The sequence below is a fragment of the Poecilia reticulata genome, chromosome 11 (genome assembly GCF_904066995.2).
Source record: "Poecilia reticulata chromosome 11, P_reticulata-male-v2, whole genome shotgun sequence".
NCBI classification, from domain to species: Eukaryota; Metazoa; Chordata; class Actinopteri; order Cyprinodontiformes; family Poeciliidae; genus Poecilia; species Poecilia reticulata.
In genome coordinates, this window is record NC_088840.1 from 28,856,456 (window position 1) to 28,872,816 (window position 16,361).

Consider the following 16,361-nt stretch of genomic DNA (forward strand, 5'->3'; position numbering starts at 1 on the left):
AATAACAGTTTTATTTCATTATGTTTTTTGTTACAATGTGATTTTACAAACTGTATAAATGTTATGAACTTAGGAGTTCGTTATGAAGTTAAAAGTCAGAATATGTATATTGTTTTTACATATCTATACCAGGTGGGGGCGCTAAATTAAGCCATTTGTAGCGTAGTATTCTTCAGCTTGTTTTATAATTTGCGACATTTATTTACTGATAACTTTCTCTTGGGTATTTAGCAGTGTATGGAGTACTTATCCTGCCAAAAACAACAAATAAATAAATGAGGAAATAAATAATTACAACATAATTAACTAAAAATGTGTAGTTTTACTGTTTTGTCTTTCGTTTGTATTCCTTTATAATTCATGTAAAGCACTTTGAACAGTCTTGTTGCTGAAAATGTGCTTTACCTAATTTATTTATTTAATACTAAAATATCTCCTTGCAGGTTTAGTGATTAATTTTCTAATTTATCTTCAATTATTTCATTTATCTAAAAAAAATAATCATTTATACGTTTTCAATTTAATTTGATTCATTTATATATTTTAAATTTTATTTTCTCATTTTTCAGTTTTATTCCATCATTTTAAATCTTCATTTATAGATTTGATTTAATCCTTTATTTTGTATTTTATTTCATGATTTATTTATTTTGCTTCTATTTTATTTAATCATTTGATAATAAATGGTGAAATAAAATGAAATATTATTTTCTCTAGGTTTTTTTTGACGCAGTGCAGTAAAACCTGACAGTGAATATATTCAGTTTCTGCAGCTGACTGTAAATATTAGATCTAAATATTCCAACAGACCCAAAAGGTTCTGGTAGTTTGGGTTTATTGCACTCTGGAGTTTGTTCTCTTCACAAACTGCTGTAAACATCAAATTACATGTAGGGTCCAAACAAAACAATAATAATAACACAGTTCATGTGGAAGGAACTTCCTGTTTCCTGCTGGATGCTGGAGGAGGAGCAGGAGGTTCTGTTAAAGGCACGGTGGGTCAGAATCAGAACCTGAGGGACAGATTTCCTCCTGCGGTTCTGAATGTTCCTCTGATCAGAACCTGGAACCCGTCAGTCGGATCCAGTTTTGCTGTGCAGTTCAGGTTTAAAGTGCAGTTTTACTTCCTGAGGTGGCAGAACCAGCGCTAAGTCTGCGGCGGCGGCTGGAAGACCATCCGGATCCGCGACACGCAGATGTCGCAGGCGAACTGCGTCTCCTTGCAGATCTGCGCCAGGCTGAGGAAGCCGTGAGGAAGGTCGTCCACCACCGTCAAGGTCACGGCCTGGCCCATCGCCCGCAGCTTCTTCGCAAACATCACCGAATCATCCAGCAAGGCGTCCAGCGCCGACGCCTGCAGGGAAAAGAAGTCCAAACTTCACCGTGTTTTATCATCAACACAGAGTGGAGAAGAACTGTTCAGCCTGTTCAAAATCTGAAAAGTGTGGAGTGCACATACGTTCAAAGAGGAAGCTCATTTCTTAACAGTAAAGGTTTGTTATTCGTCCAAAATCTAAAATTATTTTTGCTTTATTTGTAGAAACACATCTGGTTTTAAAATTGTTTTGTTCTCAATTTAACAAATTTATTCTCAGTATAAAAACAGGATTCAGGTCACTTTTATTAAAAACTCTCTATATTCAGCCAAATTTAACGAATTAGATCAAAGCTGAAGTCGGCTTTAAAAGGTTCTGGATCAGTTTCACTCATTATAGTAGTTTGGTTATAAAGGATGAGAATTTTATTTTGTACTTAAGAATTCCATTTTAAAAAATGGTCAGCGATAATTTTACCCAGCGAGGGGTAAAAAAAAATTAATTTGTATCAAGCATGGGTCAAATGTGAATCAGTCTTGAATTGAAAAAGATAAAAATAGATTTTTAAAAAATTTCTTTTCACTTTTTTTCCCCGAGATTTTATTTTAAATAATTTTTTCCAATTATTGCTCCAGATAAAATTTAGTTTTTCAAATTATCTTTCCAAACTTTATGGTTTTTGCCAATTTAATTTATTTTTTAATAAAATTTGGCTTCAGCAAAATAAAATAATTCCCACCGACTTGTGAAATAATAAACTATTTTCAAACAGCATTTTACAGATCACGCTCCACACTTCTGGGGGCGGGACTTCCTTCCTTCGCAGCTCCTCTATTGGTCAGTGCGGGGCAAGTCGAGCGTTTCTATTGGTCAAATTTTCCCCCATAGTTTCTGGGAACCTGCTGAGAGTTCTGGTTCCCAAGCAGAACCCGTCTCATTTCACCTGGATTTTTATGATGGAGCATAAACCTTTAGATCCTGGACCATGAACTGGTTCTGATCCGGGTTCTGGTTCTGCTGTGAAACAACAGGCATAGAATAACCTGAGCTTCTCCTTCCTGTCTTACCACCAGGTGAACCGGCGGCAGGCCCTTCAGCAGGCCGGTCGGCGCCAGCAGAGGAGACACAAACGGGTTCCTGATGACGGCGCAGGACGTGGGCAGGACGTAGGCGTGGCATTCGGACCGCAGCGGCTCAAAGCCGTCCGGGTAGTGAAGGATGTCGTCGCCGCCGGCCGTGGCGGCGGGGGCCGACGCCCTGTGGGGGTCGGCGCCTCGGCGCGGCGGGGGCGGCTCGGTCCGAGTCGGGTCCAGAAGGGACTGGATCCAGTTTGAGGCTCCCTGGGTGAGGTCGCTGAGCAGCAGGGCCGTGTCCCGGCCCAGAGCGCTCAGGCTGCCGCGCCGCTCTGCAGGCTGCACAGTCTGGAAGTCCGAACCTGGAGGGACCGGGCCGGGTCAGTACCATCAAGTTTACTACTGTCATCACATTTCAGCAGCAAAGGCAGTTCAAAAAGCTTTAAAACACAAAAATAGAAACAGCGAGGAGCCAAGAAATGAGACAAACAGCCGTCACAACTTGATGAGCGTCACCAAAATCACAGACGCTCATTAAATTAGTTCATAATAGTTCATAAATGTTTCATTTATTACGTTTCTAAATCAAATCCAACCTGCTGGATCTTTGGATTTTAAGGAACTCAGGGTTTCGGCTGTTTTTCAGTTTTCTGGAAGTTTGTTCCAGATCTGTGGTCGATAGAAGCTGAAAGCTGCTTCATCCAGTTTTCCCTTCTAATTATTGAAGCCACTTTAAAATACTGACAGAATCACATAAATCCAGTTTTATTATTTCCCTTCCAAGGAAGCAGAAATCCGACGTGCGGCGCTTCCTTCAGCCGGTTCGGATCGCTCCTGGGTCGACTCAGAGGATGCTCACTACCATTTTTCTTTTTTAACACAAAATCTTTCTCCAATAATCAGATTTCAGTCTGCTCAGTTCTGCTTTAGGACGTCCTGTCACTTTAAATCCAAGAAAGCTGCAGCTGGCCGGCGAATATAAACTCAACGTTTACACTCGCCCGTCAAAATGGCCGCAAACAGACGCTCAGTTACACAACCGTACGCCTTTGAAACGATGTCATCATGAATTTATTTCAACAGGGCAGACAGACTAGTGAGTAACAGTAAAGGTGATTGGTCTGCAGCTGACCAATCAGAGGCTTGGGTTTTTCTGTAGCAGCAGATTAAGTTATTTCATTACAACCTTTAGGACAGGAAGCAAAAAGCTGCTCTAAAATGACGAATTTAATTAGATACACAAATGTAATTATTATATTGAATAATAAATGAGGACCTTTGGAATATATTAAAAAGTATGTCAATATTTCCAATTTCATCCAAGTCATCTCATATATGACTGTAAGAAGATAATTTAGAACCGGTTTTAAGGAGGAAATTAAATAATTATGTCTTTAAAAAGGTGAATATTAATTAATTTCCTGCTGGTTACAGAAGGCGGTGGGCAGGGGGCCCACGGATCCCGGCCCCGCGAAACGCTGTGAGTGGCCCTGGAGGCGGGTATTAACCCCCCTCTCCTCCCTCATCGTCCCGTTTACACATAAATCTCCTCGCTGTCCTGCGTTCCGCTCCAGCGGCGCCGGAAGGTTCTGCTGGGCGAAACGAGCCGCGAAGCCCCGCCCACATACCTGCGTAGGCGTTGATGCACCTGGCGAGGACGCCCAGAGGCAGCAGGGGGTCGATGAGCGTGAGCAGGCGGGAGGGCGAGGCGTCGGTGGTGAGCAGGGTGGCGGGGTAGGCGGCCATGATGCCGTCGGGGAGGCGGATGCCGGCGGCCAGCGCCCTCATGCAGACGGTGATGCAGAGGTTTCCCCCGGCGCTGTCCCCGGCCAGGCAGACCCGCTCCGCCGCAGAACCTGGACCGAACACACGGTTCTGTCATCAGGCTCCATTTTGTTCCATAACTTATTTCAAGGATGAAACAAAATAGAAAATAAATAAGTTGTTTTCAATTTTAAATGAAAATAAATGAGTAAAATTATAAAATTAATAGAAGAAAATGTGAAAAAGTAATAAATGAGAAAATATAAAGACTATTAAATGAACAGAATTTAAAAATGAAATAAATGAGGGAATAAACAAAAGAGATGCATTTGAAAATAAAAGAATCCAAATCAGATTGAATACATTTTGTGGGTTTGCGTCATTAAAAGAAAAGTTTTTATATTTTTCACATCTTGACTAAAAAACAGACTTTATCGGTTCTGAGCAACAAAAACAGGATTTCTGTCTCTTTCTTTGAAAATCTTGTGTTTAGTAAAGATTAATAAATTAACTAAAAGCAGCAAAGTACCAAGTCTGACATGTTGCTCAGATTTCCTTTATCTGCTCTTTACAAAACAAACAAAGCTGCAGCTTTCATCTCACTGTTGTTACCGAAATCTGGAGGAAACTGTTGCAAACCAGCGCTGGAAAAACTCCCTCTCTGTCTTTGCTGCAGGTCCAAACAATCCCCAGACCATCTGTCAGTTTATCCGAAAACACGGCGGCCGGAACGCACAGGTAGCGCCAACAAAGATCACATTTCTGCTCTCGCTCTGAACACAACGCCTGCAGGTGAAACCGGGCCTCACGGGCTGAAAATCTGTGATTTCAGCTTCTTTCAGAGCCGTTTGTGATTCAGTCCGACCGCAGATGTTCTGGTTCTGACCCGGCAGGTTCTGCGGAGGACGGCTTATATTTGTTCAGCAGGAATTTATTCCTCACAGCTTCTGATTTCAGCTTCCCAGGAGTTTCCTTTGGTCACTTTATGTTTTGTAATGTTGATAGAAAAACAGATTTGATTTTATGGTAAAAAAAAAAAATAAAAAAAAAACTATTATAATTACAAATTTATGATTAAAATCTGATTATTTTAATTTGTGTATTTTTTTCTCATCATGTCTCAAACTTTCTGAGGAACCACCCCACCCATCATCCTGGAGGCCAAGGAACCCAGCAGACGGGTCAGAGGTCAGAGGTCAGAGGAGAACTAAGCAGAGCTAACACCGCACGCTCCTGCTGAGGCATGGCGGTGGCAGCATCATGCTGTGGGAAGTCACCTTCAGCAGGGAAACCACCCCAAACATGCAGCTGGAGATATTGTGGGATCAGAGCAGATTCATGGGTTAGAATGGCCTAGTCAAAGTCCAGAGTTTAATCTGTGGAGAAGGTTTAAAAGTTGTAAACTCCATCTGGACGAGTGAAAAAAATGTATAAAACATAGATCAGAAAAATATATTTCAACTAAATAAATTATATTTGAAAAGAATCGTTTTGCACCTTAAGACATAAAATGATCTGAATAGTTTTTTCTTTTTCATATTTTTTACGAGCTTTAGACAGCTCTGAGCAGAGCAACGTTTCATCACGATGTCAGAACTGACAGATTACTTTGTTTGTTATTGTGCTTTACTGATTATCGCTGGGCAGAAGGTGGTGGAAACGTCTGTGTTTCCTGACGTACCCAGCAGGTGGCAGTGTTTCAGCGCCCAGCAGTAGGCGTAGAAACATTCCTCCAGCGCCCGAGGAAACGGAGCTTCAGGCGACAGAGAGTAGTCGACGGACAGAACCGGGACGCTCAGCTCCTTCGACCAGCTACGGAGGTAATTCTGAAGAAGGAAACAAAAACACAGAGCATGGTGATCCCATCTGAAACGATTAATCGCGATTAATCGACATCCAAATTAATCGTCAAAACGTTTAGTAATCGATACTGAAATAAATGCTATTTGCTGAAATAACTCCACAAACAGAGCTGCAATTAAGCCAAAACTCTACAAAAATATGTATAAAATTTTAATTTAAATGAAAAAATATATATTTTTCTGTAAATCTGGTGTAAGCAGAACTCCTGTAGTGTCAGTTTCAGCTTCACATTCTGTAAGAAACTGAATCTTCTTGTTCTATCCAGTTATTAGCCTGTTAATCCAACAATCACCAGATCAGCTGCAGAAGCTTCCTTTGCTACAAAGCCCTAAAGCGATGATGTTAAAATGTTTACTTTCTTATTTAAATAGGTTGTTCATTTGGTGCTTTAGTGTTTTTCTAATATTGTATCAATAAGTTTCAGTGGCTACATAAAACTAAAGCCGATTTTTTTCTGATTAATCAATTAACCGTCAAAATAATCAATTAATCATCAGAATAATCAATTAATCATGCAACGCCAACTCACAACAAATCTCGTTTCAAGGCATTTTACAAAAAATAATTTCAATTCATCAGATTAATCGACTAATAATCAGAATAATCAATTATAATAATCAATAACTTTATTCTATTCTGCACTCAGTCAGCTTTTATCAATATTGAATAAAAAGGATAAAAGAAAAATCGGCTTGATGTGCCAATTTTTATTTTTACCAGATTAATCGTTTAATCGTTTAATCATCAGATTAATCGATCAATCATCAGATTAATCGATCAATCATCAGAATAAGTGCCTAAAACAATGATTGATCCGACTCCTCATCCTCAGGGCGCTGCGTTCGGTTCACCTCGTGGGAACGGGACGTCTGGGCGACGAAGCCGCCTCCGTGGAAGTGGATGAGCAGCCATGGCGACGGCGGCTTCTTGTGCACCCAGGGCAGACGGGGCGAGGCGATGGGCGCCGCGTCGCCCTGGGAAAACCCCAGCAGCTCCTCGCTGTCCTGGAAGACGGAAGGAGCAGCGCGTTGATGCAACAGGGGCAGAAACAGCAGGACAACAAATATTTATCATGTCTGCCAATTAGATTCCATCATTGTCGCATTTTGGCTAAATTTGGAATTTTGGATTTTACAAATTTGCTAAATTATAACGTTTTAAAACTGATTTTTAAGTGTTTAAATGGACTAGCACCAATGCCATTAAGCGATTGCATACAGACATTGCAGGGCAATAGCAGATCTACCAGAGCAGCCTTGGAGGGAAATTGTAAGGTTCCCTTTCGAAGAACCACTTTTGCTCAAAGTGCAAAGTGTCTGTGAGAGGATCTGCAGCTTGGAACTCACTCCCTGTTCACTTAAAGTCTGTAACCAGTTTTAATATGTTCAAAAATCAAACAAAACTCTGGTTATGCCAAAAACAGACCTGTACTCATTTTTTTTTTTTTTTTACACTTCTCTGAATATATTATGTCGTGTTGTTTCAAATGATTACACTTCAATTTTTAGAGTTATTATTTTTAGAAAAAAAAGCCCATCTAGGGACAAGTGCTGCAAATTAGCTGTTGCTATTGCACCATGATGCTAACATGGGATGATGTTTCATTCAGTTTGTCTATGTAAATGTGTGTCTGTCCCCATCAAATAAACTTTGAAAAAAAAAAAAAAACTGATCCAAGTTTGGTAAAACTGCCTTTGAACTGTTTTCTAAGAGTTTATCAAAAAAGCCAGTTGACATTCAAAATTGCTAAAAAAAAAAAAAACTAACAAATCCGCCGTCTGTCAGTCTCCGAATGAAACTGTTCGCTAGCAACACATCAATATTTATGAAATATGCAAAGAAATCAAATCAAAAAGTGTAGAAACGAGGTGTTTGCACATGAAGATGTTGAGCCGTTACCAACATCAGGAGGCAGGAGCCTCACTGGTCGGCACTGATGGCTGCCATAATAAAGAACTAATCATAAACATTCGCTCCGCTAGCGCTAAGCCACAACAACGACAGGAAGCTAAAGCTAAAGCGCTAAATTCAACCACGCTAATGTTTACATCTGGTCTCTTCTGTCCATTTTTATATCGATTCTGTTCGTCAGGAAAGTTGGAAATTTATTGAACTGGAATTTTACAAAGCAGCAAAGTTAATTAGTGCTTTTGAGTTCATCTGGAAAAATGAACGAAGGGGAAGCTAAGTGAGCTAAATCTGAGCTAAAACGCCAAACAAAACACTTCAGTGGCCTCTCATCTTAGCTTGAATTTCAGGTTCAGTTTAATTGATTTGTTGAACCGACTGGCCTGGAAGGAGAAAATAACTAAAAACAGTCCGGCTAAATTTTCACAGCACTGCAGAACTGGTCCAACAGAAACTCTGCAGAATCTCCTGCTTTCAACTAATCTGTTTATTTTCAGCCCGATTAATGCAGAAAACAATCCGAGCTGCTGAGCATCGTTTCCCTTTATCGTCTGCTTCCTGTCTGAACCGGAACCGGACAGCACCGCCTGCTGAGTTACGGCTCCATGTGAATCAGCGTTTCCCCCAGTGTGTCATCAGCCTGGCGGGCTGCCAGGCTTTACTTCCCCCCCACCAGGCTAAGCATCGTTTATCTTAAATAGGTTTTTTATACACCAGTAACAGTGATAGTAAAGACGGATTAAGCTAAATTTACAGTTTAATGGGTCAACTGGCCTCACAAGCTGTTATTTCTAAATTATGAAGCCTGCTTTATTTTATTGTAACTTTTAACACTTTCTAACAGAAAACACGGTGGGATGCCAGCGGCCTCAGCAGGTTCTGGTGCTGCTCACCTGGCCGTCCCGCAGGTCGTAGGAGATCAGCCTCATGTGGACCGGCCCCGGGCCCCAGTGGGCGACGGGCGGCGACACGCTGGTGGACAGCGTGGGGTCGGAGGCCAGAGGGAGCTGCAGGCTTTCTGGAGGCACGGTCAGCGTGAGGTTGACCTGCACCGGGTCGGAGGCGATCCGGGTGAAGCCCTGGGAGGAAAGCAAACACGAGGAATGAATGTCTGAGCTCCTCCGCCGATCCGATGATTTCAGCAGCTCTTGACCCGGCCTACTGATAAAATGTCGGACTCCGTGACGTTCCAGAAGGACTTCCAGAAGTGCAAGTCCAGATTCTGGGTGATGCGTTCGAACTCGGCGCCTCGCAGCTCCGGGTCGATGACGTACTTCCCTGAGGTGAGGAGGGACAGAGCGGCCGTTCCTGCAGGAAGAGGAAAACGCATCACATCGAAACGGGAGCATCAGTCAAAGGCCGTTTTCACATCAAAACGGGAACAAAGTCGGAACGTTTGTAATATTTCCAGATGCTGCGGAAAGTTTTCACAAACAAAACAAACCCTCTGAGTGAACAGGTAGACTGATCTGGGCGCATAAGTCTATGTGGAAGAAGAATAACTGAACCAGAGTTCACTTCAACCGAACCCAAACTGAGGTTTGGAGGCCCAGAGGTCAGAGGTCGTTCACACCTCACCAACTGGACCGGACTTTATAGGCAGACGGACTGGACTGAACAGGACTGGTGGGGATAAAGCCAGAGAGCCTCACCTATGCCAGACTGCTGTCTGCCGTACGTCTCTCCGTAGGAAACCATGCTGATGACGATGGTCTGGAGGAACGGTCGCAGAGCAGGAGAGAACTGAAAACCAAACAAGCAATTAGCCAGGAGCTGTCTTTATCCCCAAAAAATGGCAATTCAGTCTGCAGCTCTCTGGTCAACACAACAAAAGAAGAGAAATACAAACAACCTGATGCGACCATTTCTATGACGGCGTGTCAGAGAGAAAAAAGTGGGAAATTTCCCCCAAGAGCTGATATTAATCTCAGACATTTTTTAATAAAAAGACAAGGAAATTTCTGAGTTTCAAAAGTTGAACATTTTCAAATGTGATTCTGAAATTCATAAAAGACAAAACAGATAAATCCCAAGGGATGAAGGTGCAGCGGTCAGGACAGGCAGCGCCGCCGGCTCACCTGGAAGCCCAGGCAGCGTCCGTAGAAGCAGGCCTTGTGCATGGAGCTGTACTCCTGGACGAAGCGGTCGCTCAGGTCGCCGTCCTGCGGCGAGTACAGCTGCCCGTGGGCGTTGTCGTGGATGAGCCGCTGGGCGAGGTGGAGCAGCGCCCGCAGCTGGCAGAGGGCGCCGCAGTACGCCTCCATCTCCGCGGCGTTGTGCTCCGCCCTGAAGAAGGCTCCTCTGCAGTTGGAGGCGATGTAGCGGCCTTTATGGATGATGTGCACCAGGCAGGACTGCAGCACCTGAACGCAGCAGAGGAGAAATAATAGACACACCAATTATTGTACTTATCAATCACTATATTGATCTCTCTATATTCCCCTGTGTGCAGGATTGACTGTCCTGTTTATCTCTGTGTTGGTCTGTCATCGACTGGCAACCAGGATGACCCCATCTCTCCTGGGTGACCCCTCCTCTGCATTGTGACCCCTCCTCTGCATTGTGACTTTGCCTCTCCATTGTGACCCCTCCTTTCCAGGGTGACCCCACCTCTCCAGAGTGACCCCGCCTCTCCATTGTGACTTTGCCTCTCCATTGTGACCCCACCTCTCCTGGATGACCCCTCCTCTCCAGGGTGACCCCTCCTCTCCAGGGTGACCCCGCCTCTCCTGGATGACCCCTCCTCTCCAGGGTGACCCCTCCTCTCCAGGGTGACCCCGCCTCTCCAGGGTGACCCCGCCTCTCCAGGGTGACCCCTCCTCTCCTGGATGACCCCTCCTCTCCAGGGTGACCCCTCCTCTCCAGGGTGACCCCGCCTCTCCAGGGTGACCCCGCCTCTCCAGGGTGACCCCTCCTCTCCAGGGTGACCCCGCCTCTCCAGGGTGATCCCGCCTCTCCAGGGTGATCCCGCCTCTCCAGGGTGACCCCGCCTCTCCAGGGTGACCCCGCCTCTCCAGGGTGACCCCTCCTCTCCTGGATGACCCCTCCTCTCCAGGGTGACCCCGCCTCTCCAGGGTGACCCCTCCTCTCCAAGGTGACCCCTCCTCTCCAGGGTGACCCCTCCTCTCCAGGGTGACCCCTCCTCTCCAAGGTGACCCCTCCTCTCCAGGGTGACCCCTCCTCTCCAGGGTGACCCCTCCTCTCCATTGTGACCCCTCCTCTCCTGTGTGACCCCTCCTCTCCAGGGTGACCCCTCCTCTCCATTGTGACCCCTCCTCTCCATTGTGACCCCTCCTCTCCAGGGTGACCCCTCCTCTCCAGGGTGACCCCTCCTCTCCAGGGTGACCCCGCCTCTCCAGGGTGACCCCTCCTCTCCAGGGTGACCCCTCCTCTCCAAGGTGACCCCTCCTCTCCAAGGTGACCCCTCCTCTCCTGGGTGACCCCTCCTCTCCAGGGTGACCCCTCCTCTCCAGGGTGACCCCTCCTCTCCATTGTGACCCCTCCTCTCCATTGTGACCCCTCCTCTCACCCTCTGGTAAGGCACCAGCCCCTTCGCCACCCCACAAAGGATGCATGAAGACCGTTGGATGGATTATCCTGTTGAACCGTTTGTTTTCTTCTTCAGAGGTTTTTTGTCGTTTCCTTCAGAGGTTCTTGGTGCAGCGCCCCCACAGGTGAGGAGGGGAACAGGTGTTTCGAAGCATTTGACTCAAAATGAAACAAATGTTGCAGTTTTGCTCCCCAACCATCTGAGTCTACCAGAGCTTCTACAGATCCTGAAACTCGCCTCACCTTGACCAGCGTTCGGTATCCGTTTCCAGGCGTCTGGGCGTCGAAGTCGTAGTGATGGTAGACGGCGGTGAAGCTGGCCACCACCGGCTCCAGGGCGCGGCCATGTTGGCGGATCTTCCTCATACACGCCACCAGGCGCTTGGTCACGGTGCCGTACGGCGACTCGGAGGGGCCACTCAGGGCACAGATGTTCTCCTCACAGACTTTATCCAGAGCTGTGAACACAGCCGAGTTGTCCATCTCCGAGTCTGGAAGGAGGAAACCAGAGAAAGGAAGCTTTAGCTGCGGTTTATATCAGCCTGCGGAGCTATCAGCGGACATGTGATGCGGTCGGTATCTGCAGAGAAGGAGACAATCATCAAGGTTAAACACACGGGTCTCATCCTGTTACTCACTGCTGCGCTGATTAATCTGAACTCGTGTTATCTGTTCGGTCAAGGGTTGAATTCTCAAGGCAGGACTTTGAACCGATGAGAGAAGCTGACTGAGTCTGCTCCAGTGCAGGACACAGAAAATACTCACACCCCTTCGACAATTTATCATGTTACAGCCTCTTCTAACGATTAATCCATTATTCCGAAGATTAATCTATTAATTAGATTTAAACACTGACACATTCTACAATTGTTGTTTACATAAAAAATTCACAAAATTGCACATAAACAAATATTTCAGTTCTTTTTTTAATAAAAAATTAAACATTTTATTGCAGCCTTTTGATGGATGTTTGATTATTTTTAGCCTTTGCAGCTAAAAAGCATCTTAAAAGCCGTTTCTGCTTCCATCAGTACAGAACAGGGCTGATCTGGTTCACCTGCCTTACCAGAGGAACGGAAAACGTTCACGTTAGTTCGGAAACTTTACTTCCTGTTTACTACATCTAGAAGTAACATCAACATCTCACTGATCAGGGAAAGAAGGAAGCACAAATCATTTTACTTCCATTTGACATTTAGTCTCTACTTATTGTTGGTTTGTGAAAAAGTTTGAAGCTAAATAATCGTAAACAATCCGACAGCCGTGGCGTGAGAGCCGACTATCAGAAACTCATGTGGTTTATCTTTCTGCAGGACTTGAGTTGATTTTCCTGAATGTTGTGTCACTCGGATCGATAAGGGGAAACAGCTGAAGCGCTAACAGAAAAGCTAAAAAAATCCTTTGCTAATCTTTTAAAATGAGGAGGAAATGTCGGGTAATCAGTATTTGATTGGAGTCAAACAAGAAGTCTGAATGTTTTTATACAGATTTTTCTAAAAATCCTTGACAGCTTCCTGCAGATACACATGCAAATATTCATGCAGGGACTGTTTTCTTACAACAAAACATTACAATTCATGCGTTTTAAATTTAAAACCCTGAATAATATGTGCAGAAATATTTTACAACAGGAAACAACAGGCTTCAACTCATCCATGTTCCTGCCACACAAAGCTCTCAGGATGGAAGATCGCCGCTTCCATCAAACGTTTTCAACCATTAATGTGATGCACATCTTCAAAAAAGCTGAAATTAACCAAATGAAGGAAGTGCTCCTCTTATCTTCTTCATATTATTATTAGCATCATTATTATTATTCATTCCTTCATTTCGAAATGTCAGTTTCAAACTAAATATGGAGTTAGGAAGCTAAACAATTAGCTTATATTTCATTTGGATACTTGACTTACTAGCTAAATGTTTAGCAAATATTTGGGAACTAAATATTTAGATCCAAACTAAATATTCAGTTAACAAGCTAAACATTTAGCTTCCAGCTTAGTATCCAGCTGGGTAACTAAACATTTAGCTTGCTAACTAGATACTTAGCTTGATAGCTACATATTTAGCTTCAAACCAAATATTTAGTTGGGAACTAAACATTCACATCCCAACTAAATATTTAGGTAGAAGATACATTTTCAGCTTCCTAACTAAATATTTAGTTTGCTAAACTAAAATTTGGCTCATCCAAATGGTGAAAGTGAATCCTAACTTTTCAGCACAAGATATTCTGGACAATTTCATGAATCCAACATCTTGGAAACGGTTTAAATATAACACAGCACAAGGTCTACAAAGACGTGAATTCAGAGAACTGACCTCAACCTGATGGGTATTTAGATGGGCTAATGTGAGCCAGGTCCAACATCAGTGTCTGACCTCGGCTATGAAGGAATTCTAAACACATTCCTATACATTAAGGAAAGCCAGAGGAGTTGGATCTTGGATTCATAAACACTTTTAACCACTTTGCTGTAAAACATAAAAAACTACTGACGAAAAATAAAACTACAAAAAACAAACACAAACCATGTAGTTTGTAGGTGTAATTAATTTCCGGTCCACCTGAGGCAGAGAAGTTTCCTGAAGGCACACCTCTGCTTCCAAAAGTTCCAGCTATTTCAAAGTTTTTCTCTCTAGCTTTGAGCGCAGACTTTCCGCTTTTTAAACTGGACTCAGGCGCTGCTCTTCCAGAACTGGGAGCTCTTTGTTTCCCAGCGGATGTCCCAGTTTTCCCACAATAAAAGCCGCTGTGGTCCTTTCAGCTCATCAGCTGATGGATGACGTGGAGCTGTCAACACCACACCGATATCTGTCCCACTTCCTGTCCAGAATGCTCCGTTTCTAATCACTACAGCTGAATTTGTGAAACAAACACAAGGCTGGGAGCGACCATTTCCCCCTGGAGACAACTTCGCTCACGACACCGAGTTTGGTGACTTTAGTTGGGAATATGAGCTCCATGAAGTACCGCAGACACGCGGTGACGTCGCTGGAGGTCCACAGTACCGATCCGCGTCGAGTTGACGCGTTAAGAACCATTCAAACGCAGCAAACATGCGATTCTGTGGTGTTTTAAACCCGCATATAGACTCACCGAGCCGCATCTTCTTCTTCCTTCATGTTCTGACGGATCCTGTTCGCGCGCTCCCGCGGCCGGAGGAGCGCGCGCACCTCAGGCTGTTAGCTAACAGGAGCAACAGTTAGCATAAAATAAAATAAAATAAAATAAAATAAAATAAAATAAAATAAAATAAAATTAAATTAAATTAAATTAAATTAAATTAAATTAAATTAAATTAAATTCAGTAAATAATTTAAAGTTAAAGGAAACTATTAAATAAAATAAAAGTAATTAAATTAAACAGATAAAAATGAAATTAAACTAAATTCAAATTAAAATAAATTAAAAGTTAATTAAATTAAGTTAGATCAAATAAATCAAAATAAAAAGAAGTTACACAAAAACTTAAGGTTGAATAAAATTAAAATCTCACATTACTAATGTAAAAAACATTTTTATTTTTAAATTTAAATTCCAGACGTTTTCTGGAATTTAAATTTAAATTCTGAAATTTAAAGATTTCAGAATCTTTAAATTCTGAAATCTTTTTCAAATCTTTTATCTAATTAGATAATTTATCTAATTAGATAAATTATCTAATTAAATAAATTAGATAGTTTCTCTAATTAGATAATTAGATAATTATCTAATTTATCTAATTAGATAAATTAGATAGTTTATCTAATTAGATAAACTATCTAATTAGATAAATGTGAGATTTTAATGTTTTTTACATTAAAATCTCACATTACTAATGTAAAAAACATTTTTATTTTTAAATTTAAATTCCAGACGTTTTCTGGAATTTAAATTTAAATTCTGAAATTTAAAGATTTCAGAATCTTTAAATTCTGAAATCTTTTTCAAATCTTTTATCTAATTAGATAATTTATCTAATTAGATAAATTATCTAATTAAATAAATTAGATAGTTTCTCTAATTAGATAATTATCTAATTTATCTAATTAGATAAATTAGATAGTTTATCTAATTAGATAAACTATCTAATTTATCTAGATAGTTTTATCTAATTAGATAATTTATCTAATTAGATCTATAATTTATCTAATTATAGATATCTAATTTATCTATAATTAGATAAATTAGATAATTTATAAATTTGATATTTTGGATAAGTTTCCAAAAATATCTAAAGCTAGCTTTAGCTAATTTATCTAAAGCTAAATTACCTTTAGATTTAGATAATTTTCTTTATCTAAAGCTAAAGAAAATTTAGCTTTAGATAAGCTAAATGTTCCATAATTTAGCTTATCTTTCAGGGAGTTAATCTTTAAAACTTTGTATGTTTATATAAAAACACATCTAAAACAACATGTTTCATCTGAAAGAGAAATAAAAAAATATGTAAATTATGCCAAAATCATGTAAAATTAAGATAATTACAGTATTTCAACATGCAGAGAGAATTTGTTAAAATACTGTCTGGCTTTACAAATTCAATTATGCCAGACAAAAACTTTATAGAAAGAAACTTAAACATTGTTTCCACACTAACTGACAATAAATTACACAACATGTGTGCATTGCACATCATGGTGTTTAAATCTGTGAAAAACACCAAGGATGACAGTTTGAAGTAAAAGCATATTTTCTTTTTGTCCAGCAGCCATTAGACAATGACTGAAGGATGAAGCTGCGGTCAGCGCTGTCGATTTACTCCAGAAGAGCCTTTGTGTCAGGCCGGGATCTGGCTGGAAAACTATTTCCGAATCAATACGAGACGCAAAAACAACCTGCAGCTTCTTTCAGTGAGGAGCTGCAGGTTGTTAAAGTGTAATTGATTTATTTTAAGACAGAATG

General features: G+C 41.8%; 1 protein-coding gene across 4 annotated transcripts; it reads right to left on the reverse strand.

The window, feature by feature from the left end:
• Window positions 1-818: 818 nt before the first annotated feature.
• lipea (lipase, hormone-sensitive a) lies at window positions 819-14,678 on the reverse strand. Of its 4 annotated transcripts, none has more exons than XM_008422934.2 (11): window positions 14,574-14,678; window positions 11,717-11,964; window positions 10,003-10,287; window positions 9,577-9,667; window positions 9,087-9,232; window positions 8,818-9,003; window positions 6,868-7,020; window positions 5,835-5,979; window positions 4,018-4,245; window positions 2,384-2,751; window positions 819-1,354 (listed from the first exon to the last, which is right to left on the reverse strand). In XM_008422934.2, the coding sequence occupies exons 1-11, from the start codon at window positions 14,581-14,583 to the stop codon at window positions 1,148-1,150; spliced, it is 2,067 nt and encodes a 688-aa protein (XP_008421156.1). In that variant the 5' UTR covers window positions 14,584-14,678; the 3' UTR covers window positions 819-1,147. The 4 variants fall into 4 exon arrangements, with proteins under 4 accessions (XP_008421156.1, XP_081468802.1, XP_008421157.1 ...); XM_081612676.1 differs by having other exon boundaries at window positions 11,717-12,053; window positions 14,574-14,640; XM_008422935.2 differs by lacking the exon at window positions 14,574-14,678 and adding an exon at window positions 14,006-14,567.
• Window positions 14,679-16,361: the final 1,683 nt, after the last annotated feature.